General features: G+C 42.9%; 9 protein-coding genes across 11 annotated transcripts; 5 read left to right on the forward strand and 4 right to left on the reverse strand.

Annotated features, from left to right (window-relative positions):
• Nucleotides 1–5: 5 nt before the first annotated feature.
• On the reverse strand, nt 6–7,979 carry Pgi (Phosphoglucose isomerase). Its single transcript, XM_965165.5, has 6 exons — nt 7,720–7,979; nt 7,272–7,580; nt 6,946–7,219; nt 6,655–6,894; nt 673–837; nt 6–632 (listed from the first exon to the last, which is right to left on the reverse strand). Exons 1-6 carry the CDS (start codon nt 7,977–7,979, stop codon nt 81–83), a joined length of 1,800 nt encoding a protein of 599 aa, XP_970258.4. The 3' UTR covers nt 6–80.
• LOC107398151 (potassium/sodium hyperpolarization-activated cyclic nucleotide-gated channel 2-like) lies at nt 4,177–6,648 on the reverse strand. Its single transcript, XM_015981205.2, has one exon. The coding sequence runs from the start codon at nt 6,018–6,020 to the stop codon at nt 4,242–4,244; it is 1,779 nt and encodes a 592-aa protein (XP_015836691.1). The 5' UTR covers nt 6,021–6,648; the 3' UTR covers nt 4,177–4,241.
• A 127-nt stretch (nt 7,980–8,106) lies between the features above and the next one.
• Prosbeta5 (Proteasome beta5 subunit) lies at nt 8,107–9,228 on the reverse strand. The gene is made up of 3 exons (XM_965101.4): nt 8,944–9,228; nt 8,505–8,897; nt 8,107–8,457 (listed from the first exon to the last, which is right to left on the reverse strand). Exons 1-3 carry the CDS (start codon nt 9,076–9,078, stop codon nt 8,146–8,148), a joined length of 840 nt encoding a protein of 279 aa, XP_970194.1. The 5' UTR covers nt 9,079–9,228; the 3' UTR covers nt 8,107–8,145.
• Nucleotides 9,152–9,719, forward strand: Pdrg1 (Pdrg1 prefoldin-like subunit). The gene is made up of 2 exons (XM_965042.4): nt 9,152–9,440; nt 9,489–9,719. Exons 1-2 carry the CDS (start codon nt 9,152–9,154, stop codon nt 9,653–9,655), a joined length of 456 nt encoding a protein of 151 aa, XP_970135.2. The 3' UTR covers nt 9,656–9,719.
• A 58-nt stretch (nt 9,720–9,777) lies between these two features.
• On the forward strand, nt 9,778–10,314 carry Datp (Diadenosine tetraphosphatase). The gene is made up of 2 exons (XM_964969.4): nt 9,778–9,912; nt 9,957–10,314. The coding sequence occupies exons 1-2, from the start codon at nt 9,807–9,809 to the stop codon at nt 10,271–10,273; spliced, it is 423 nt and encodes a 140-aa protein (XP_970062.1). The 5' UTR covers nt 9,778–9,806; the 3' UTR covers nt 10,274–10,314.
• Nucleotides 10,315–10,356: 42 nt separating this feature from the next.
• On the forward strand, nt 10,357–11,502 carry shrb (shrub). Its single transcript, XM_964897.3, has 4 exons — nt 10,357–10,673; nt 10,721–10,898; nt 10,951–11,186; nt 11,239–11,502. Exons 1-4 carry the CDS (start codon nt 10,496–10,498, stop codon nt 11,289–11,291), a joined length of 645 nt encoding a protein of 214 aa, XP_969990.1. The 5' UTR covers nt 10,357–10,495; the 3' UTR covers nt 11,292–11,502.
• A 95-nt stretch (nt 11,503–11,597) lies between these two features.
• Nucleotides 11,598–13,496, forward strand: LOC658441 (nucleolar transcription factor 1). Its single transcript, XM_964829.5, has one exon. It carries the CDS (start codon nt 11,835–11,837, stop codon nt 13,371–13,373), a length of 1,539 nt encoding a protein of 512 aa, XP_969922.1. The 5' UTR covers nt 11,598–11,834; the 3' UTR covers nt 13,374–13,496.
• A 312-nt stretch (nt 13,497–13,808) lies between these two features.
• Nucleotides 13,809–14,803, forward strand: LOC658368 (charged multivesicular body protein 4b). The gene is made up of 4 exons (XM_964762.4): nt 13,809–14,095; nt 14,144–14,321; nt 14,365–14,588; nt 14,636–14,803. The coding sequence occupies exons 1-4, from the start codon at nt 13,918–13,920 to the stop codon at nt 14,668–14,670; spliced, it is 615 nt and encodes a 204-aa protein (XP_969855.1). The 5' UTR covers nt 13,809–13,917; the 3' UTR covers nt 14,671–14,803.
• A 272-nt stretch (nt 14,804–15,075) lies between these two features.
• On the reverse strand, nt 15,076–21,524 carry LOC100141679 (uncharacterized). Of its 3 annotated transcripts, none has more exons than XM_064355537.1 (5): nt 21,392–21,524; nt 18,238–18,463; nt 16,026–18,126; nt 15,699–15,974; nt 15,076–15,653 (listed from the first exon to the last, which is right to left on the reverse strand). In XM_064355537.1, exons 1-5 carry the CDS (start codon nt 21,407–21,409, stop codon nt 15,356–15,358), a joined length of 2,919 nt encoding a protein of 972 aa, XP_064211607.1. In that variant the 5' UTR covers nt 21,410–21,524; the 3' UTR covers nt 15,076–15,355. The 3 variants fall into 3 exon arrangements, with proteins under 3 accessions (XP_064211607.1, XP_064211606.1, XP_008195294.2); XM_064355536.1 differs by having other exon boundaries at nt 16,026–17,069; nt 17,103–18,463; XM_008197072.2 differs by having other exon boundaries at nt 16,026–18,463.
• Between the last annotated feature and the right edge of the window lie 263 nt (nt 21,525–21,787).

The following is a 21,787-nucleotide window of genomic DNA, read 5'->3' on the forward strand; positions in this document are numbered from 1 at the left end:
CCAACTTCTAATATCTCTTTATTAATAAAAACATACAATATATTAATCTCCCTAACACCTATACAGAGCCACGCCACCCCTTAATGATTGGCTTTGATGAAGCTGATGAGTCCGTTTGTGGACGAGTCGTGCGAAGTCACGGCTTTATTGTCTTGCAATTCGGGCTCGATTGCCTTCGCCAGCTGCTTCCCCAGCTCCACTCCCCATTGGTCAAACGAATTGATATTCCAGATGATTCCCTGAGTGAAGATCTTGTGCTCGTACATGGCAATGAGCGCGCCGAGCGTAAACGGCGTGATTTTCTTCACCATAATACTGTTAGTCGGCCTGTTCCCTTCGAAGATCTTATGCGGGAGGATCTTCTCCAGGGCCTCTCCCCCCAGCCCCTGCTTCTGGAGCTCGGCACGCGCCTGCTCCCCCGTTTTCCCCGTCATAAGCGCCTCCGTTTGCGCCAAGAAGTTGGCCAGCAATATTTTATGGTGGAGTCCATTATTGATGGGGTTGAGCGTTTGCACCGGAGCTATGAAATCGGCGGGGATAACTCTGGTCCCTTGATGAATTAACTGGTAGAAGGCGTGCTGCCCGTTGGTCCCCGGCTCCCCCCACACGATCGGCCCTGTGCTGTAATTCACCTAACGAAAAAATTTGTTTTTTCCTAATTATATAACACACCGTTCGGCCGCTTCGGGTCACGTATTTGCCGTTGCTCTCCATGTCACCCTGCTGGAAATAGGCCGCGAAACGGTGCAAATACTGGTCGTAGGGCAAGAGAGCGTGCGTCTCGGCGCCGTAGAAGTTGTGGTACCAGACGCCCAAAAGGGCCAAAATCACTGGAGCCTGAAAGGAATTTCATAAAATATTTAAAAAAAAAAGTATCCTATTCTCAACTAAATTTAATTTAGCACCTTTTGATGCTAACTGTCGAAGTGTAGACAGTTTGTACAGAGTGTCGCAAAAAAGTTTGACGAACAGGCAAATAAGCAAAATAAAAGGCTATAAAGTTTAAGAAGTTTGAAAATAAATTCTAAACACCCTGTAGTAATTCAGATCAATCAAACTCAATTAATAAGTCTGTTAGACCTTGTTCAAGACGTACGTACTAATCATATCACCAAGAAAGCACCGTTTCTTTTTTTAGTAATTTTTAAAACTAAAGGTGTAACCGATTTTTTTAGTTTTAATTTTTCCAGCAGTAATCCGACTAAAAAACTAGAAACATGTAAGAAGCTAGAAAGACATCCTAATCAGCTCTAAAAAATAATAGGATGCCATTAAAAAATATTATTATGACGTCATTACTTTTTTGTATAATCAAAAATATTTTCCTGGAATGTGTCGTAGAGTATAAATAATATCTACAAAATATCAAAACTTCAACTTAAAAATAGCTAAGCTACAAAAGACGGGAGCTGTATTTATTTAAAAAGTATCCTATTCTCAAATAAATTTAATATAACACTTGTTATTTAATATAACACCGTATTATGTATTATTATATAACAAACGTAAGAAGCAAGTTTCAATTTTTTGTGGCAAAACAAATAAATATTTATTCAGTTACAGAGAGCAAACAGTCGTACGTTTTTTTGGTTCGACTAAAAAAATTAGAAAATTTGTAAAACATTAAAAAATTGTTGATTGTAACAAGGTGTAATTGGTGTTTGAACGAGTACATTTTTGAAAGAAAATGCATGTCAAGTTAATTAATGTTGATTTAAAAAAACAAGTAATTGAAAAAATACGTTTATTTTAGTTAGAGTATTGCATATATGTTTGAATACACATTATACACATCGGTGTGATAATTAAAAATAAAACGAGAATTCGTTCAAAAAAACTTGTTGTCCGAAATAGAAAATATAAAAAAGCAGAATGGTATTTTATTATCTATTATCAGTACAAAATTGTGCTTAAAATTGTTTCTACCGCGTCCGCTTGCGCCCCGACTCAATAATGTGCCCCTTTCTCAGCTCGGTCACAATATCGGAACTGTCTACAGCCGTATCCATGTCTTCGGCAAACTGCTTAAGAGCTATCACCTTAGCCCTGGCAGTTTTCTCCAAACCATCGGCAATCTCTGGATGCGTGGACATCACATACCAGAAATCTCTATTATCCAAATAATACACTTCTGTAATTTCGATTGCGACAACAGCCGCCAAAAAACGCTCTTGCGTTATAACGAAAAGTTCCCCGAAATGTAGTCCATCTTCCATATGACACACTTCCCTACCATTCGGCAAAAACACCGCCACCGTTCCGTAGGAGATAAAGTACACGTTATCGTTCACAGAGTCCGCTTTAAAGATCTGATCATTGGGTAAAAAAATCTCCTGTTTGAGCAATGCGACAAGAGCGCCAATCACTTGCTTCGGGGCTCCTTGGAACAGTTTGACTTTGTTTATCAAATTGCGGCAGCCGTACAAGAGGATCTCGTAGCGGAGGTGTTCAGAAAGCGAATTAAGGATGAGGTTTTCCATGAAGAAGTGTTTTTGGTAGCGGTACTCGTAGTAGGTTAGGAGGCGTTTTCGCAACATTAACGGGAGTTTTTTCGTGACCATATACTCGTTTAGCTGGTAGATGAGTTCTTCGTACTTGGTCTCCGAAACATTGATTGTTCCGAAGAGGTGGAGGACCTCAGCAATGACATAAATGTGACACGCGATTCCGCAGATGAGAATCAAAGCTAGGACTAGTTGTTCAAGGGGGTTACCAGTTTGGATATTGCCTGTGCCGGCTCCAAAGAAATGGCAAACTGTGCAGAGCAGGCACTCGACGTAGATGTTGTCAAGGGGGCGGGTGGTACCAATGGTCGATTTAAGAATGTAGGAGTTGGACAGAGGGTAACCCAGATAGTAGCTTATGACGGGAACTATGTAAAGAAGGCAAGCCCACCAGTGGATAATCAACATCATCATTAACGCAATTGTGATGCATTTGACGAAGGACTCGCGCACGTTAAAGAAGTACAAAGTGTGGACGATGTACTCCAACATGGAATAAATCCGGACGAAACGAATGGCATACACTGGAGGTATCTTAAGCCACTGGTGGAAGTAAAGCGGAATTTTGAGCAAGCGCTTCAAAAACTCAATATTAATGACATAATACAGAATCCCGTAAAAAACCGGAAGAAAATCGTACAGAAAGTACGTGTTGAGGTACTGTCTGGCCACCCTTTGCGGGTCAAGCACGATCTCCTTGGTCCGACGCACCAAAAACCCCAGGAAAAACTGAACGATCACATCAACAAGAAACATACAATTCATGACCATAAGGGCCAATTCGTGCAATTCCAGCTCTTCGTACTCCTCGACTTCGTCCGCTTTGAGGAAATGCGCGAGAAAAGCATTGAAGAGCGGATCAATCACGAACGCAATCACCCACAGAAAACCCATAAACATTTTGCGATAAATTGCAAATTTGCTCAAGGGATGGATAATCATTTTGAGTTTTTTGTTGCGAAGTTGACGAAGTCGCTCCTTGAACAGCGCCAGATTGCTTCGGAAGTACAGTTTGCATTCGGGGTTGGACCGACTGACAACTGTCCATTTGCGCAAATTGTATAAACATTTCTTGTAACCGGGGGCGAAAGGAGCCACACCAGGCAGTTCACGTTCGAGTGCCAAACGATCGAGTTTGCACAAGTGGCGAGTGACGAAACTGATTTTGCCGCCGGCGGTGTGCTTGTAAGGCACGTGAGGCATTTTTGACACTTGCAGAAATTATTGACTTTTGGCAAGCTTTCTTGATTAAAGGAATAAACAACAAACCAGAAGACAAAACTCAGAAACTATGGTCAGAAAAGAGAATACAGAATGCAGGAAATACAAACCAAACGACAAAAGGGACAGTAAACACAAAAGACAGAAGCTAGAAAACAAAGAAGGCAAAAGATGGAATATAAAACACAGAAATCAGAAAACACAAGGCAAGAGCAAAATCAGAAAACAAAACAAAAAACAGAAGACAAAAGATAGAAAACAGTACAAAGAAGACACAGACGACAAAAGATCCAGAAGACAGAAGGCACCATAAATACCGACGACAGAAAACAGAGAAGCTAGACTTGTTTAGGGAGAGTTAAACGAAGGAAGATCAGATAAAACGCCGAATTTTGGAATAAAAATGGCCTCCTAAACTTACATAATGTTGCTAAATCACTTGTTGCCGAAATATAAAAAAGAAAAAACGATATTTTATTATCCACTATCTGTACAAAACTGGGCTTAAAACTGTTTTTATCGCTTACGCCCCGACTTAATAATGTGCCCCTTCCTCAGCTCCATCAAAATATCCGAAGTGTCTATGGCAGTGTCCAGCGCTGCGGCAATCTCCTTAAGCGCCACTGCCTTAACCAACGCAGTCTTCTCCAAATTATCGGCAAGTTCCGGATGCGTGGACACCACGTACCAGAAATCTCTACTATCCAAATAATACACTTCGGTGATTTCGACTGCGACTATTTCGGCCATATAATGCTCTTGCGTTACGAGGTACATTTCCCCAAAGTGTTGGCCATCTTCCATATGAAACGCTTCCCTACCATCTGGTAGACACACCGCTACCGTTCCGTAGGAAATAAAGTACACGTTATTGTTCACAGTCTCCAGTTTGACGACCTTATCGTCGGGTAAAAAAATCTCCTGTTTGAGCAATGCGACAAGAGCGCCAATCACTTGTTTCGGGGCTCCTTGGAACAGTTTGACTTTGTTTATCAAATTGCGGCAGCCGTACAAGAGGATCTCGTAGCGGAGGTGTTCAGAAAGCGAGTTGAGGATAAGGTGTTCCATGAAGAAGTGTTTTTGGTAGCGGTACTCGTAGTACATTAGGAGGCGTTTTCGCAACATGAAAGGGAGTTTTTTCGTAACCATGTACTCGTTTAGTTGGTAGATGAGTTCTTCGTATTTGGCCTCCGAAACATTGATGGTTCCGAAGAGATGGAGGACCTCAGCAATGACATAAATGTGACATGCGATTCCGCAGATGAGAATCAATGCGAGGACTAGTTGTTCAAAAGGGTTTTCAGTTTCGATATTGCCTGTGCCAGCTCCAAAGAAATGACAAACTGTGCAAAGAAGGCAATCAACGTAGACGTTATCAAGGGGGCGATTAGTGCCAAGAGTGGTTTTAAGAATGTAGGAGTTGGAAAGAGGGAAACGCTCATAGTAGGTTATGACGGGAAGAATGTAAAGGACGCAAGTCCACCAGTGGATAATCAACATCATCATTAACGCAATTGTGATGCATTTGATAAAGGATTCGCGCACTCTGAAAAACTGCAAAGTGTGGACGATGTACTCCAACATTGAATTAATCCGGACGAAACGAACGGCATACACTGGAGGTATTTTGAGCCAGAGACGAACGCGTATCGAAATCTTGAACAAGTCCTTCAGATACTCAATATTACAGACATAGTAAATAATCCCGTAAACAGCCGGAATAAAATCGTACAAAAAGTACGCGTTGAGGTACTCTCTAGCCACCCTCTGCGGGTCAAGCACTATCTCCTTGGTCCGAGGCACCAAAAACCCCATGAAAAACTGAACAATTGTATCAACAAGAAACACACAATTCATAATCATGAGGATCAATTCCTGTGGTGTCACCTCTTTGTATTTCACATCTTTGGCCACTGTGTAGAAAGGAGAGATAAAAGCATTGAAAAGCGGATCAATGACGAACGCGATCATCCACAGAAAACCAATAAACATTTTGCGATACATTGCAAATTTGCTCAAAGGATGAATAACCATTCGGAGTTTTTTGTTGCGGAGTTGACGCTGTTGCTCCTTGAACAGGGACAAATTGCTTCGGAAGTATAATTTGCTTTCGGGGTTGTAACGACTGACAACTGTCCATTTGCGAAAACTGTACAAACATTTCTTGTAAGCGGGGGCGAAAGGAGCCACACGAGGCAGTTCACGTTGGAGTTCTAAACGATCGAGTTTACACACGTGCCGAGTGACGAAACTGATTTTTCCGCCGGCGGTGTGCCTGTGCGGCCGCTGAGGCATTTTTGACACTTGGCAGAAATACTGATTTTGTCAAGCTTCCTTGATCAACACATAAGACAAAAAAAAAGACCAAAAATATACAGAAAACATAAAAGAACAAGACATCAGAAATTTAATAGAAAACACAACATACTGAAGATTCAGAAGACAGAAAACAATAGAAGAAAACACAGAAGACACTAAAGACACAGCAGACACAAAAGTCAAAGGACAAAAGATAGAAGACACGAAATACCAAAAAGAAGATTCAAAAAATACACAACACACTGACAACATAAATCTTCGAAATCAACAAAGGAACAGAAGCTTTGTTAAGACCTTGAGTTCCTACTACAACTACTAGTTATTTATTTCACGATACTGTTTGCTGATTAAAAATAAAGTTTGTAAGTTTGTTATAAAACTAGTTTTACGTTCTTTTTTCGACAATTTCAAAATTCCTTTTTTGCTCAGAATCTCTATTTTTCTCTTCTACAGTTGTTGTTTTAAGCTATAACTGGTCAAACCAAGCGAACTAAACCGTTTTTTAACCGAGCGAATTCTATAGAGTCCAGTTGACCAAATCAAAATAAATACATATTTTCAAGTATTGCTGGTTCGTAATTAATCAATATTGCCGGGAATCGATACTTACGTTCTGTTCCAAGGGCGCCGACCTGAAGTGGTTATCCATATAATGCGCCCCTTCCAACAACTGGAGAAAATTCTCGAACCCAATCGCCAGCGAAATACTAAGCCCGATAGCGGACCACAGGGAATACCTACCTCCAACCCAGTCCCAAAACTCAAACATATTGGCCGTATCGATGCCAAACTCCTTCACTTTCGGCCCATTTGTGCTCAAAGCAACGAAATGTTTAGCAACAGCAGCAGGCTAAAAACCCAGTTAAAACAACAAAAAATTGCATTTTTGCAAGCAAATTACATCTTTAGCATGGGTTAAGAACCACTGCTTGGCCGAAGTGGCATTGGTTATTGTCTCCTGTGTTGTGAATGTTTTCGAAGCAATGATAAAAAGTACAGACTCAGCGTCGATTTTTTTCAAAACTTCGGCTAAATGCGTACCGTCGATGTTCGACACGAAATGCATTCGCAAGCCGCGACCGTACGCCTTCAGGGCTTCGGTCACCATAAGGGGGCCCAGGTCGGAGCCCCCGATGCCAATATTCACCACGTCGGTGATGGGCTTGCCTGTGTAACTGAAAGCGAAAAAATTACCTGTTATTATGCAACAATAATTGAATTAATTACCCCTTCCACTGCCCGCTCAGGACCGAATTAGTGAACTGCTTCATGTGCTCCAGGACCGCATTCACCTCCGGCATCACATTTTTCCCATCGACTAGAATCGCCTGATTGGAGCGATTACGCAAAGCCGTGTGCAGTACGGCCCTGTCCTCTGTAAAGTTGATTTTCTGCCCGGAAAACATTGCATCGCGTGCATTTTCGACCTTGCGGGCGCGGGCCAAGGAAAACAACAGTTTGAGAACATCGGAATTGATGCGGTTTTTCGAATAATCGACCAGGATGTCGCCATCGTTGGGCGTTTTCAGCTTCAAGCTGAAAAAAAATCAAACAATAATATTATCTCAGTGGCCTCCGGTTAGTGAAAACAAACTCCAGTGCAAGGACGCGTAGAGGTCACTCGGCTTTTCCAATTTTCCGGGCGATTTTTCAATGAAACGCGCTTGACACTCACCTGAAGTTGTTGAAGCGGTTCGGGTCCTGGGCGAAAAGGTCCTTAATCACCAGCTTTGAGGCGTTCTTGTTGTAATAATCTTGGAGTTGTTGCCAAGTTGGCTCCGAAGTCAAGGGTCCGACTTCCATGCTGTCAGATGTCAAAGTCACGCCTTTCGATTGTTTGGCGATCGTTTTGTGTTTTTCATCGTCGCCGATTGGGCACGCGCAGCGCACGGTGTGATAAATACAAATTACATACTTCAGACGAGAAACTCTCATCTAATTATTGATTTCTCACAACTAATTTTAATTAATCAATCCACTTACCGCAAATTATTAATTAAACTTGAATTTGGATGCGTCATAGTGACAATGACAGGAATGACAGGGAAAAACAAACGCCAACTATGTTAAAAAAATTTATTCAATTTAATTCATTACAAAGCTAAACCTTATTTATTTCCTGCAACTTCTCGTCCTGGTATTTGTAGTGCAAGTCCATACAGTCGTTGTTATCAATATGCACCCAGCCGGTCGGCTTCATATGGTACACCCTGACGATACCACCAGAATAGGCGTCCCGATGGGTGGCATGGTAAATCGACCGGCGCCCCAAATCATACGCCTCCTCATCCGTCAAATCCCACTTGTACCCCGAATCCAGGACGCCAAACGCATAAATGGAGCCCGAGCCAACACTGAAGACTTTCCCAGGGGTTCTGGTCCCCTCCGAATCCACGTAATACAGCTGGGGCCCCTGAACAACAACACTGATCAAGCGGTCTAACTTGTTCAAATAAATACCCTTTTGTCCCATCCTGCCAGCATCATGCCCATTGACAGCCCCATCCCCTTGTAATTATACACCATGTTGGCCATCAGTTTCGAGGCGGCTGCGACCGAAATCCGCTCCCGGTTGCGTAATTCGTACATGCGGCACTGCTTAGCCAGGACGCGGTCCCAATACACACAGTCAGCGGCGCCCCCGGCCAAAGTCCCCAGGAGAAAATCATTGATTTCGACGATTTTCTTCATGGTTTGGGAGCCGATGAATTGGCCCCCCGTGGCTCGGGAGTCCACGGCGAGCACTACGCCCCCCTTGTACATGAACCCCAGCGTGGTGGTGCCGTGGTCAAACTTGATTTTGATGTCCCGACCTGACTCGTCCTTCGAGAAGTAGGCCAGGTTCTCGGCCGGCTGTCACAAATTTGTTATCTGGGGGTATTTTCAAGGGGCTACTTACGTTAGAATAGGGGGGTACGCTGAGCAAAGTGTTGTGGGTGAAGTTGTTGCTCATTTTGGCGATTTCGTTGTCGAAGGGGGCTTCGCGTCTGAAGGTGTCGAAGTCCGACATTCCGCAAATCTCGGCTAAAGCCATTTTGGGGCAGTTTTGTTTGGTTCAAATGACGGTGCGAAAACACAACTAGCACCTAACCTCTAATGTCAAATGGATGATGGTGGTGGTTATGGTGTGTAAAGTTACGTCTTGTTGTGAGAAAATGTCCCAATTCCAAGACGTGCAAAACCAGAAATCGTTTCAATACTTATACGAGGTGGAAACTCTAGCGCAAGACATTTTAACTGAAAAAGAAACAAAGTTGGATTTGTCCAATTCCAGGAATAAGTTTAGGGAAGCCCTGAGGGCCCTGGAGGGCACAGAGGACCGAAGGGCTTGGATGCAGCTCGGTTCAGTTTTTATTGAACGACCGACTAGTGAATGTAAGGAGATTTTAAAAACAGGTCCGCAAAAAATATTTTTTTTACAATATTCTGACCAAAGTTTTTTAGAAATTGCAAACGCTGATAAGGATATTTTAGAGTTGGATAAAAATATTAAGAGCAAAATCCATAAATTAAGGGATTTGGAACATGAACCAAGGTTAGAGGGCTTCACCTTGAAACCCATTTCCTCGGCAGAGGCTAAAGCGTTACATAAAGCGTTCGGTGCAGTGTAAATTAATTAAGATTTTGTCAGTCCCAAGTCCACAATTAAATAATTGTAAATACAAACGTTTCTCAAATTTATTGTTTGACACTTCTGACAGTTTAACCGGTTGAATCTAACCTCACCTTTTAATTTTTAATTCGATTTACGTAAAATTTCAAATGAAAGTTGCGGCCGGCTTTGTGATTTATAAAAAGGCCTGCGATAATATTTTGTATCTTTTATTGCAAACTTCGTATGGCGAACACCACTGGACCCCTCCTAAAGGTAACCTTCAGTTTTTCCTTTCAAAAATAATAATGTTTTGTCAGGGCATGTGGACCCTGGTGAGACTGAGATGGTGACTGCCCTTCGGGAAACGATGGAAGAGTCCGGTTTGAAGCAGGAAGATTTGAAAATCTTCGACGATGTGAAGAAAATTTTAAATTACAACGTAAAGGGGAAACCCAAGAAAGTTATTTACTGGCTTGCCGAACTCACAAACCCCAAGGCTGAGGTGAAATTATCAGAGGAGCACCAAGACTTCAAGTGGTTGAAACTCGACGACGCTTGCACTTATGCAAAATACGCCGACCTCCAAGAGTCGCTCCAGTTTTTCGATAATTATATACGTTCCAACAAAAACTAATTATTGTTATATATTATTAAATAAAAAAATAATAAAATTAATTATTCAATGTGCAACCTTAGCCACTTCCATGTATTTGCGCCGATGAGTCATCTGGCAGATGGCGACGAACAAAACCTGTCAAAACGTATTTTTGATTTTTAAGTAAATAAACCCAAATCGTTTTAGTTTAACAAGTGTGGTGGACTTTCGTGACTAAACCGTGCCCTTCCCCGCGCCACGATGAGTTTTTTCGGGAAAATGTTCGGCAAGAAGGAGGAGAAGGCCCCCACGACAGGGGAGGCCATCCAGAAGCTGCGCGAGACCGAAGACATGCTCATCAAAAAACAGGAATACCTCGAATCGAAGATCGACCAAGAGATCCTCACAGCGAAGAAAAACGCGTCGAAAAACAAACGAGGTGAGACCAATAACCCCAATAGCCGCCAAAGCTAACTTTGCGAACAGCGGCCATCCAGGCCCTCAAGAGGAAGAAACGCTACGAAAAGCAGCTCCAGCAGATCGATGGCACCCTCAGCACCATCGAGATGCAGCGGGAGGCCCTCGAGGGGGCCAACACCAACACAGCCGTACTCAAAACGATGAAAAACGCAGCGGACGCCCTCAAAAATGCCCACCTCAACATGTAAGGACCGCTTTATAACTCTAGTCGAAGGCCAAACTTTAATTTTTCACAGGGATGTTGATGAGGTCCACAATATGATGGACGACATTGCCGACCAGCAAGATTTAGCCAATGAGATTTCAAACGCAATCAGTAATCCAGTTGGCTTCGGTGAAGATATGGACGAAGATGAGCTTGAGAAGGAATTGGAGGCTTTGGAGGAGGAAGCATTGGAGGAGAAATTGGTGGAGGTGCCCACGCCCCTGCCCCCAGTCCCCACCGGCGAGATTGCCAAACCCAAACCAGCAAGTGAGTCCCTGTGTCTTTTTTTTTAGATTTTTTCTACTTTTCATTGTTCCAGAAAAAGTCGAGGAAGATGATGATATGAAAGAATTGGAAAACTGGGCCTCGTAAGAGGCGACACGTACTAACAGTTGGTGTCACACATACAGCTTCAGCAAGTAGGCACGAGTGTTAGTCACAAGCATTGTTTCAAAAATAAATCGCTTTTTTAATATTGTACATAAACAGGTATATATTATTCGATAAGCTGAATCGTGTAATCTAATGTTGTTGGATTAATTTTACTATTCTTTGGTAGGAAATAAAATTATTTACATAAAAAGTGTTGGTTTTATTTCGTAACGCAATTTCTAATTTGAATTCGAGCAAGGAAGTGTGGTTATGTGTCGCGATTGGCAGCACTCGTTTTTGGTTTTTAAACATAACAACAATTTTACCTTACTCTTTTTAATTGAACTTGACTTAATTTCCACACCTCTTCCCAAATCAATGCTATTATACCGTTTGGGGCCTTAATTTCCAGTTAAATTAATATTTTACCGGGATTAAAAGTGGGGTTTTGTTCATAAGTTGGCGACCCTGCTGTTTAAGTTTCGAAAATCGTGGCGTGCTTTTGCCCATTTTGCCCCAATTCCCTTTGATTCGTGCGCAAAAATGCCCAAACGAAAGTCTTCAAGCTCAGATGACGAAAACCGCAAGAAACATAAATTTACCAAGAGTGTGCTTACGGACACGACTAACATAACCAAGAACAACAACCCAAACGAAGAGCAAATTACATGGCCCCAGGACGCCGTCCTTCAACTAATCTCAAACATTGAGGAAAACATCCCAAGTGACGATAACCTTTCTTTCCATACCCGTTTAGAAAAACTAAACTGGGAAAACATCGCGTTTGGAGACTACTCCCCAAAGGAGTGCCAAGACAAGTGGGCCTCTCTGTGCAAGCAGGTGCGCAAATACCGACTTTTGGGCGAGATCGCGACCGATATCCGGCAATGGGTGACGAACCCGAAGGTCCGTCCGGGGGCGAAGCACCCCGACAAGCCCAAACAGCCCAAAAATTCCTACATGTTTTTCTTCGAAGCCAAGCGGTCCGAAGTCATGGCCCAAAACCCCGACCTCCACCCGGTCGAAGTGTCCCGCAAGTTGGGCGAGTTGTTCAAAAACTTGACCATGAAGGAGAAGGAAAAGTACGAACAGTTGGCCAAAATCGCACGACAGGAGTACCTGGAGAAGTTGCAAGTGTTCTACGAGGCGCATCCAGACCTAGTCCCGAAAAAAACGCCCCGACGTGGCAAATCCTACGAAGGGCCTGAGAAACCCAAGACTCCGTTCGAACTCTTCGTCAAAGTGGAGTCCGAGAAGGAGGAGAGCGAAGTCTCTCGATACGTGGTGATCCAGAAGTGTCGCGAGCGCTGGAACGAGTTTAGCGACAAGGAGAAGTTCTTCTGGATCAACTGGGCCGAGGAGGAGTACGCCAAGTATTTGGAGGACTTGAAGGAGTACATTAAGGAGCACCCTGACTACGAACCGGGGAAGCTGAAGCCGCTCCTCAACAAAAACGAGCAAAAGATCAAGCAGCGCGCCTCCGGGAAGCCCCAAAGGCCGCCCAAGGGGCCCTACCAGCTGTTCCTCAAAATGATGATGGAGACGGACGAGATCCGGAAAATTAACAGCCGCGACTGCGTTAATTACATTTCGGACAAGTGGAGGGCCTGTTCTGAGGAAGAGAAGGCTGAGTACAGGACTCGGGTCGAGCAGATGTGGCTTGAATACGATTCGAAACTTGAAGAATACATTGCGACTTTACCTCCAGAAAAACGGGACCAGGTGCGGGAGGAGGAAAGTCGCAATAAAAAAATTAAGAGCCCCACTGTTGCCCCGAAAATTGAAGACCAACCGAAAGAGAGGTTGGAGAAACCCACAATGCCTCCCTCCAACGAGTATAAGTTTTTCTTGAGTGTTTACAAAGGCAAGGAGAAGCCGGAGACGATTTGGAAGGCCATGACCAAGAAGGAGAAGGAGGTTTTTGCGACCAAGTTGAATGAACTCAGGCGGAAGTACATCGCTGATTATGAGCTCTACTTGAAGAGTTTGAGCAGGGAGGAGTTGGAGAAGTTAGGGGAGTCGCTTGCAGCGTCCTGTGACTCCTCCAGCGAGTCCGAGTCGGACATGGAAGCCGAAGACTGAAGTTTTTTTTGTTCACTTGATTCGTTCGTTTTGCTTCTAAGCTAATAAAATTAATTTATTTTTGTTTGTGTATCCATTGTTTTTGTTTCTTGTGTTGTATTTAAATAAAGTTCTATCGTTTGATATTTTTTGTTTCATTTCGCACGTCCAAAAAATTCGCTCCAATCAATCGCATTCGATAAAATCAGAAATAAGGGAAGCAAGTATTTTTTTATAAAATAGAAATATTCAGGTTTATTTAGATAATAATGAATATCATGCGGAAAATGTTTAAAGAACTGCGAATAAAATTTTTTCTCTGCACACATAAGCCACACGCCCTTTCTTTTTTGCCAATTTTCCTGTTTACGTTTATGTGGGAAATCGTCCATCAATGAATTTTTATCAGAGTGCGATAAGACCGGCGCGCAAAATGCACCTGCATATTGCACTCCTCGTGTTACACTGACACTAATACCCTTAATCACAATTTCCCGATGAATCGACGCTTGCGTCGCTGTTCATTTCCGCGGCGTCCGTTCTGAGTGCCTGTTCAGTGTTCACAATGAGTTTCTTTAAAAAAATCAGGGGGCAAAAGCCCGACAAAAAACCCACCCTACCTGAAGCAATACGACGACTCAAAGTAACCGAAGACGGCCTCCTCAGGAAGCAAAACAGTTTGGAAGAAAAACTAAAAAGCGAAATTTCCAATGCCAAAAAGCACGCCTCGACCAACAAAAAAGGTGTGCTTGCCATAAAAAACACATTTTTTTTTTCATTTTCGATTTTAGCTGCCCTCCAGGCCCTTCAGAAAAAGAAACGCCTCGAGCGCCAGCTCCAGCACGTTGATGGCGCCTTGACCACTCTGGAGGCGCAACTAGAGCTCCTGGAAAAGGCCAATACGAACAAACTGGCCGTCGAGTCGATGGACAAGGCGGCGAAAGCCTTGAAAGGGACGCAGAAAAATTGGTACGGGTTTAACAAACTGGCCATGTGTTATGAGGATTTGTAGGGATGTGGACAAAGTGGGGCAAATTTTGGACGAACTAGCGGAACAGCGAGACCTTAATGACGAAATTTCCGATGCCATTGCCCACCCGGTGGGTTTCGAGGACGATGGTATCGACGAAGAAGAGCTCGAGAAGGAACTGGAGAATTTGGACAAAGAACTGGGGGATTTGTCCGTCGATGATTTACCAGAGGTGCCACAAAACGATATTAAGCACAAGGCTAAAGGTAAGCATGCGAATTGGGAAAGTGTGAGTTGTTATGTTTTTTTACAGAAAAAAGGGACAAAAGCCCAATTCCCGCGTCTTAAAGGAAAGAACAACAATAGACGGGCCTTGATACTGTTATATTTTCGTATAGGTTTTAACGCTTGACATACTCTGTTAGTTATTAAGATGTATTTTTGTTTCTACGAATTTTATAAATAAACTTTATTACAAAAAGGTTGAATCATTTAAACGGCGTCTTGGCGTAAAATCGATAACTCTAGTGTGTGGCATTTTATCGAAAGATGTCGCACGCTAACTGATAAACCGTTAAAAATTGGGGTTTCCTGTTAATTTGCTTCTAAACGGCGCATTTGCTCGTCGGCAATCATCAAATAAAAGTGAAACCTTGTCGGAATTCGCCAATTAGAGAACTCATCTCAGGCAAACCGTTCGGTGAAATCTGTCCTCGATCTCCTCCTAATCTCCATACCCTTAGTAGGTCAGCATCAATTCTTACAAATTCTTTATTATAAAAGTAATACACTTATCATACACTGTACAAAAAGGGCCGGAAATATTCCAGACCCGTCCTAAATCTAACCACTGGATGAAAAAGTTGGCCACTGCTGACGCAGCCCCGGCAATATCGTCAAAAACGGAAGTCAAAGAACAGAGTCGAGTTGGAAAATAACGATGTCTCAATAAATAAATTTTTGCGAATATGCACGTGGGGTTGCGTTCGCCTGCGGCGAACCCCTTCATCGACCTTCCACCTCACTCTTGCCCTTAAACGCCAGTCTTGCTATGCCGTGTCTCGCTTGCGGTCAAATCGTCATCGACTGGAATCCCAGACACATCCACGAAGCTCTCCAGGTTTTCGGACGCTTCGGTCTCCAGGTCGCTCTGGGGGTCTATGACAGGCACCCTGGTCTCGACGATTTCAGACGCCGAGGCTTTGGTGTCCTTGAGCGAATTGGCCTCAGCTGCGTTCACAAAAGCACTGGACAGCTCCCCGTTCAGTTTGCTCACAGTCTGGGTCGCCAGGTCGTACATAAAAATCTCGCGTTCTTTTGCTTCATTCGGTCTGGAAATACCAATTAGCACAAACATTACGTGCAAAATTCCTTACCCTGTCACTAGTAGAATCACGGCTTGGCGATCGCTTCGCGTCCGATTCTCATTCTCTAGAAACCTTTTGAAATTCTCGGTCGAAGGGTCTTCTAGCAGTTCCTTCAGGAACTGGCCTTCGACCAACTCGACTTCTTTGGCGTCGCGCGTTTGGCGCGAGGACGCAAAGTCGTACTTAACAGGAGCTAGGACCACGACACTTGAAATTTTTTTGCCCTTCAGTTCGGGAACGTCCGGGATCGGGAACTGGGCCCCGCTGACTTTCAGCGGCAAGTATCTGTGAAAAAATCTTCAGTTGGTTTAAAGTCTAGTTTCATTGATGCGCTACCTGTTGTATTTTTCGTCGTTGAGAACCACGGGTTCCACCTGTGTCGCATCGTTCTTAACGTACGCTTCTTGTACTTGCTGACCCCGATCACTTTCCGGGTCGTATCTCACAACTTTCATCTGCACCTCTGGCTTGGCAGTCACTTCGTGGATTTCTGAAGCTTCCGCTTCGAATTGTCTGTCGGCTACTGCCGGCACCGGCTCACTTCCAGCAGCGATCTGTTGGGCACCTCCGGCACTATAAAAGTTGGCCAACTGGTCTGGAGGAAGCGCCGAGAGTGGGATATCCCCAACTTTATCGTAATCCAGAACGGAAATATCGGCATTGTTCAAAATTCCAGACGAGAGGAGTTGTTGCCGGAGGTCATCCGGGACTTCATCAGGAAGTTGCGCGTTCAAAACTTTGGGGTCTTTGGTCGTTGTTGATGGTTTTTCCGGCTCTTGTGTTGTCGTACTGGTTGTGGGTCTGGGAGTTGTAGGTTTGGGCGAAGTTTGGTAATACTGGGGTTGTTGGAAGTTGAAAAACTGGGGAGAGGAGTGACGGATTGATTCCTGGAAAGCGTTAGCTTCGCGTAGTTGCTGTTGAAGTTGATCAGGGGAGTGTTGATGTTGTTTGGGTTTTTCAACTTGAACCGAGGATTGTTGCTGTTGGTATTTGAACTCTTGCTTGGGTTGCTGTTGATACTGAAACTCTTGCTTGGGTTGTTGTTGATATTGAAACTCCGGTTGCTTGGTTTTTTGTTGATACTGGAACTGTTGTTGTGGCTCTTGTGGTTTTGGTTGTGTTTGATATTGGAATTGCTGTTGTGGCTCTGGTTGCTTTGGTTGTGGTTGATATTGGAACTGCTGTTGTGGCTCTTGTTTCTTGGATTGTGGTTGATATTGAAACTGGGAAGGACTGGGTTCAGAAACAGAAATATGTTGCTCGAATTTAGGAAGGGATTGAATTAGTTCACCTCCTGGTGGGATAATGCTAGGTTGTTGAAATTGGGGTTGTTGAAAATGTTCTGGCCTTTGTTGTGGTTGTTGAAATTGTGGTTCTGGCCTTTGTTGCGGTTGTTGAAATTGTGGTTCTGGCCTTTGTTGCGGTTGTTGAAACTGTGGTTCAGGCCTCTGTGGGAAGTTGTTTTCTTGTTGAAACTGCGGGAGGGTGTGATATTGACTCGACGGTGGTTTGGCTTGGTTGAACTGTTGCCTGAACTGGTTGAAATGTGGTTTTTCCGTAATTGGGGATTGAGTAACCGGGAAGTGCGTTTGTGGTCTGAACTGGATGGGCGGTTGTGTCCTCAAAGCCTCAAACGGTTGGTAGGGCACTGGTTGGCGCTGGAATTGGGGTGGGACGGGTCTTGGTGGTGGAAACCGTTGACTGGTTTTGGGCGGTTGTGAAAATTCGGGAAATTTGGGCAAAGTGGAGTATTGTTGCGGGTTAGGCCTGAAATTTTGCGTTTGTTGTCGGAAGAAGTTGAAAGGGCGGTAGGGTTGGGGTTGGCGTGAGTTTGTCGAAGGGTTGAAGTTGTGGTTAGAAGGGCGTCGGGGGACACTTGGGGGGAACGAGGATAACTGTCGTCCTTGGGGGAACTGGATTGATCTGTGGTCACCTGGTGAAGCTTTCAGATCTTCAGGTTTGCTCGATCTTTTATCGTAATCGAAGGATTCTTTGCCGAAAGTTACTTTAACACCACTGGGACTGTGGTAGGTTTCGGAATCTGGGCGGATAATCGTGCGTAGGGTGGTACTTGGGGGAGGTGGTGAAGTCACGACTTCCTGGTGATGGTGGTGGTAGGGTTGGGGTTCCTCGTGTTCTTCTGGCACCGGCTGGGAGATGGCAGGGATCGGTTTGTCATAAATCACGCTTTCTTTGCCGTGTCCGTTGGGGTTTTTCTTGTACTTGACGTAAAACACCTGCACTTGTTCTTTTTTCTTTGGTGGCGGCGTGGGCGGCGCCGGAGGCGGCGGTAAAGTAACGTTCGATTCCTTGATAATGATTTCAATGATGGGTTCGGGCTCTTTAATGTAGACGGGTCTTTCGACTACGTGTTTTTGCGGCCCGTAAACGTTCTCGCTAAGGTGGTTATTATCGGTTAAGAGGTCGTCTTGGCCATCTGCATTCAGGGATAAAGTGTTAGTATCGTACAAAGGATCTCGTTGCGAGTAGTGGACGAGAGGTTCCATTTGAACGGCATAAGGAGGCGGATATAGAGAATGTGGTCTACCTTTGTGATACGGCGAGTAGGACCTAGGACCTGGGAAGAACTGAGAATGGTACAGTGATGGAATTTGGGAACCCGTGGATATCCGCCTTTCCAGGTAGGAATGAGGACCGTTGTAATGGTGAGCCAAGTACTGGAGATTGCGTTTGCCTCGAGGGTCTTCCTTCTTCTTGTTATTCGAACGCTGCTCTTCAGAGCCCAAGGTCGCGAGGACGCAGCCTACTAACACCTACAAGAGAAACGGGCGCTTACTTCGGCTCAGACGAACTTTCTTATTAAAACTAAGCGCCAAATATTTCTCAAAACTGTGTAAAATAAAGCGAAACCCTTGATTTTTTCTTTCCTTTTTTTCATGCAATTACTTCCGTTCCTTTAAGCGGCTGAGAGCGCACGTAACACTCCTAATTGTTCTCATTGAAAGAATAAAAGACCAATTACGGTACTTCTATCACCATCACGGAAAATATTTATTTTTCCTAAGCTAGGAAATGAATAAATGATGTACATATCCTCACATCTTACATCACACCTCTTATACCAGACAGTTCATTAGGCAATTGCAATTAAATCCATTTGAGTACATCACAGAGATTTTGCGTTTCCTATGCGATGTTTTGTTCAATTAAAATATTAATTACTCAGGACATTAACTGGAAAAGGTTAATTAACAGTTGTTACTGCATTCTTTAATTAATAAATTATGAATAACTAACAATAATATACTTAATTTTATAAAGGCCTTTTGTCCAGCTTTATGTGTTTTACTGAACTATATAGGCATTTTGTACAGGTTTATTAAAGTAGCTTATTTGTTTTGTATTTTGGTTTACATATTTTAGGACCTGAAAAATTAATTTGACTGCATTGTGTTAACTAAGTTAGTAATTTTTAATTTAGGCATTTTAAGCACAATAAAATTAATTCGTGTGTAAAAAATTATTGCTTTTCATTTTGTTTCCCTCGATTTCGAGTTTGTAGGCGGGACTGGCCGCTCATTTGTTCGTCAAATGCCTATCTGAGCGATAAAAACCGGTCCCACCTTTAGTGCATCTCGCAAAAAATTGTAATAACACGCCTGAGGTGCCTGTCATTGGATATCGATGAACCAACCCACAGAACTCAGATGTTTAATTTTTGATCTAAATTCTGTGATGCTGGAAATTTACTCGAGTTTTTCCCAATGAAAAAAGCTTCCGTTCTACTAAATGTATTCAGCGCCAGTCACAATCTCCAGTTTTTAGTGAGAGTAGAAATAAAAGAATTTTTTCGCCAGTAACTCCGTCAATTTCCCTTTTTTTGTTCAAAGTCTTAGCCCCGCGATATTAAATAATTATGATCCGATAAAGTGTTACACCGTGTAAAAGCATCTCTATTGACACCATCGTGCAATTTCTACTCCAATTAGATGTGAGGCGACCTTTAAAGGCAATGATGAAAGTCAGCGACCTAGAGATGCCCCAACGGTCCAAGTTTCCAACCACTCCGAATGCAACACACGTGCTGCGTTTCTCCGCTAACGGAACTGAAAATGGGCCGCGAAACCGAAAGTGCACCAGGTCCTGGGGGACTTTCACGCCGAAAAATGCGTGCTAGTCACCCCGGACCATGGCCTTCACCTAGAACTTGAACGAGGTCGCGGTCGTAAAATAGACCAGAAAATATTCAACGGTTTTGCGACTTGCGGTTGCTTTTACGACAAGAATTCGCCACAGTTCACAGCAGATTATATCGCAAACAAAATGGTGTAATTTAGGCAAAGTGTGGCGTTTTGCGCAATGGAAATGATGAGAAGAATCAAATCCTCGCATTTCCATAATTAGGGATAATTAAATCATTTGCGTGAGAGTGTGATGTAAGGGAGTTTGGGAGAAGATGTGGTCATTTTGCGCACTGAATTGTGAAATTTTGACACAAGTTTCACTGCGATGGGAAGAAGTTACAGTTAGCTGTGACATGCTTGCTATTTATTGCTCAAATTTACATTGCAAATGATGTGCCAGATATTGGATAACAATAATGAACCGTAATTTAACTTGGGCGTGTTTAACATCGAAACTAATAAACAGCTCCAACTGGAGCAGTGAAAGATACAGCTAATGTTGATTTTTAACCGTCAATCGGTTGATGCCTCCAGTAAAATAATTCAAGAAAATTTTTTTTTATTATTAAGGGATCTGAAACAGGTCTTTAGTCAGAATTATTTTCCTTATTATTGGATAGCTAGAAACAGGTTTGAAAGACTGAGATTGGTATTTAAATTATCTAAAGGGTCAAAACCCTATAATTTCGAGACATTGATCTTTTAGTCAGTTTTTAGTTAATTTTAACAGAAAGTACTTTAATGAGTCAAATTCAGGCACACTATTCTTTATTCTCTGGTTATTAAAATAGTGGAGTTTATAGATCTTAGATAAATTACCAAAAATATTGAAAAAAATTTTTTTTTATTTTTATTAAGGTAAAAAATATTTTAAAACAATATAAAATTTGGAAATACTCTTAAAATTGAAGAAACCTTAAGAAAAATAAAAAAACAAGTTTATTTATGAAAAGAAAAAAAGAGAAATGGTTAACAAGAGTAACAAAAAATAGCTTCCTCAAAGCAACTTGTGCTAAACGTCGATCAAGATTGATTATAAAATACGTTACATATTGACCAGAAAATGCCACGGGATGTTATTAAGATCATTTTTTGTAACCTATGGAAGATTTGTGTTAGAAAGTGGCCGCTGAAATTTTCCGAGACCATTTTTAATAACACATTTGCATTCGATTGTAACAACATGTTAGGTAATTTTTTACAAAATTAAAACGCGGAACCACTTTTCCAGCCGTTGTCTTGCCATCCCAGTCCATAAAAACCACCAGGAAAGAATCGTTCACTTTCTGTTAAATTACAGCTTAACGCAAAAATGCATGTGCGAGTAAAAGTGACAAATTAGTAGAAACCTCAACGTGATCCAAAATTAATCAACGAATCGTCTCGAAAGTAACGTAATTAGAAAGCATTTTGATTTTGACGATGGCACAATTTTTTCGGATAATTGTTTACTTATCCCAGAAATGCTCAAATCGGTGTCAGTTTTTGAGGTCGCTCAATTAGCAAAAAAACACAAAAATTATTTTCGCATTTGGCCACAAAATCGAAAACACTCACTATCGTCTTAATCCACATCCTGAGTCGGTACAAATCACTTCACAATCACAAAAGCCGCTCAAGAGTCCATCGCGTTCGGCAGAACTGACACCAAGTTGAAGAAGCTGAAGATCTCTTGGTGCTCGCTAGAGAAGGGGAAGAAAGGGGCTGTAGAAAGTTGCCCAGCCGCCGGCTCTCCTACCGTGTCAAAAGCATTGTTCCAAGCCGAAAAAACGCTCTTATGCAACTGTATGGTCATTGGAATTGACGATTTTTAGATGGGATGCTCATGGAAAGTGCAATTACCCACACGAATAACCAAAAATCCAGTTCGAAACATGCATCAGCAGCGGCTCATAAATCACGCTAATGATACACTGGGCGATAAATTGAGCAAAGAAAATGGCTTTTGAAACA

Source organism: Tribolium castaneum, chromosome 3, assembly GCF_031307605.1.
Source record: "Tribolium castaneum strain GA2 chromosome 3, icTriCast1.1, whole genome shotgun sequence".
Taxonomy (NCBI): Eukaryota; Metazoa; Arthropoda; class Insecta; order Coleoptera; family Tenebrionidae; genus Tribolium; species Tribolium castaneum.

Bases quoted from the DNA above. Each gene is read 5' to 3' on its own strand.
- LOC658368 (XM_964762.4), top strand. From the start codon at position 13,918: ATGAGTTTCTTTAAAAAAATCAGGGGGCAAAAGCCCGACAAAAAACCC. The intron at 14,096-14,143 runs GTGTGCTTGCCA...TTTCGATTTTAG, and splicing joins CGCCTCGACCAACAAAAAAG to CTGCCCTCCAGGCCCTTCAG. The intron at 14,589-14,635 runs GTAAGCATGCGA...GTTTTTTTACAG, and splicing joins TATTAAGCACAAGGCTAAAG to AAAAAAGGGACAAAAGCCCA.
- Prosbeta5 (XM_965101.4), bottom strand. From the start codon at position 9,078: ATGGCTTTAGCCGAGATTTGCGGAATGTCGGACTTCGACACCTTCAGA. The intron at 8,898-8,943 runs GTAAGTAGCCCC...AATTTGTGACAG, and splicing joins GCGTACCCCCCTATTCTAAC to CCGGCCGAGAACCTGGCCTA. The intron at 8,458-8,504 runs GTATTTATTTGA...GTTGTTGTTCAG, and splicing joins TGGCAGGATGGGACAAAAGG to GGGCCCCAGCTGTATTACGT.
- LOC100141679 (XM_008197072.2), bottom strand. The intron at 15,975-16,025 runs GTAGCGCATCAA...ATTTTTTCACAG, and splicing joins AACGACGAAAAATACAACAG to ATACTTGCCGCTGAAAGTCA. The intron at 15,654-15,698 runs GTAAGGAATTTT...TGGTATTTCCAG, and splicing joins GTGATTCTACTAGTGACAGG to ACCGAATGAAGCAAAAGAAC.
- Pgi (XM_965165.5), bottom strand. From the start codon at position 7,979: ATGAGAGTTTCTCGTCTGAAGTATGTAATTTGTATTTATCACACCGTG. The intron at 7,581-7,719 runs GTGAGTGTCAAG...ATTTTTTTTCAG, and splicing joins AACCGCTTCAACAACTTCAG to CTTGAAGCTGAAAACGCCCA. The intron at 838-6,654 runs GTAAGTATCGAT...AATTCCTTTCAG, and splicing joins CGGCGCCCTTGGAACAGAAC to GCTCCAGTGATTTTGGCCCT.
- LOC107398151 (XM_015981205.2), bottom strand. From the start codon at position 6,020: ATGCCTCAGCGGCCGCACAGGCACACCGCCGGCGGAAAAATCAGTTTC.
- Datp (XM_964969.4), top strand. From the start codon at position 9,807: ATGAAAGTTGCGGCCGGCTTTGTGATTTATAAAAAGGCCTGCGATAAT. The intron at 9,913-9,956 runs GTAACCTTCAGT...ATGTTTTGTCAG, and splicing joins CCACTGGACCCCTCCTAAAG to GGCATGTGGACCCTGGTGAG.
- LOC658441 (XM_964829.5), top strand. From the start codon at position 11,835: ATGCCCAAACGAAAGTCTTCAAGCTCAGATGACGAAAACCGCAAGAAA.
- shrb (XM_964897.3), top strand. From the start codon at position 10,496: ATGAGTTTTTTCGGGAAAATGTTCGGCAAGAAGGAGGAGAAGGCCCCC. The intron at 10,899-10,950 runs GTAAGGACCGCT...AATTTTTCACAG, and splicing joins AAAAATGCCCACCTCAACAT to GGATGTTGATGAGGTCCACA. The intron at 11,187-11,238 runs GTGAGTCCCTGT...TCATTGTTCCAG, and splicing joins TGCCAAACCCAAACCAGCAA to AAAAAGTCGAGGAAGATGAT.
- Pdrg1 (XM_965042.4), top strand. From the start codon at position 9,152: ATGATGGTGGTGGTTATGGTGTGTAAAGTTACGTCTTGTTGTGAGAAA. The intron at 9,441-9,488 runs GTCCGCAAAAAA...AAAGTTTTTTAG, and splicing joins TAAGGAGATTTTAAAAACAG to AAATTGCAAACGCTGATAAG.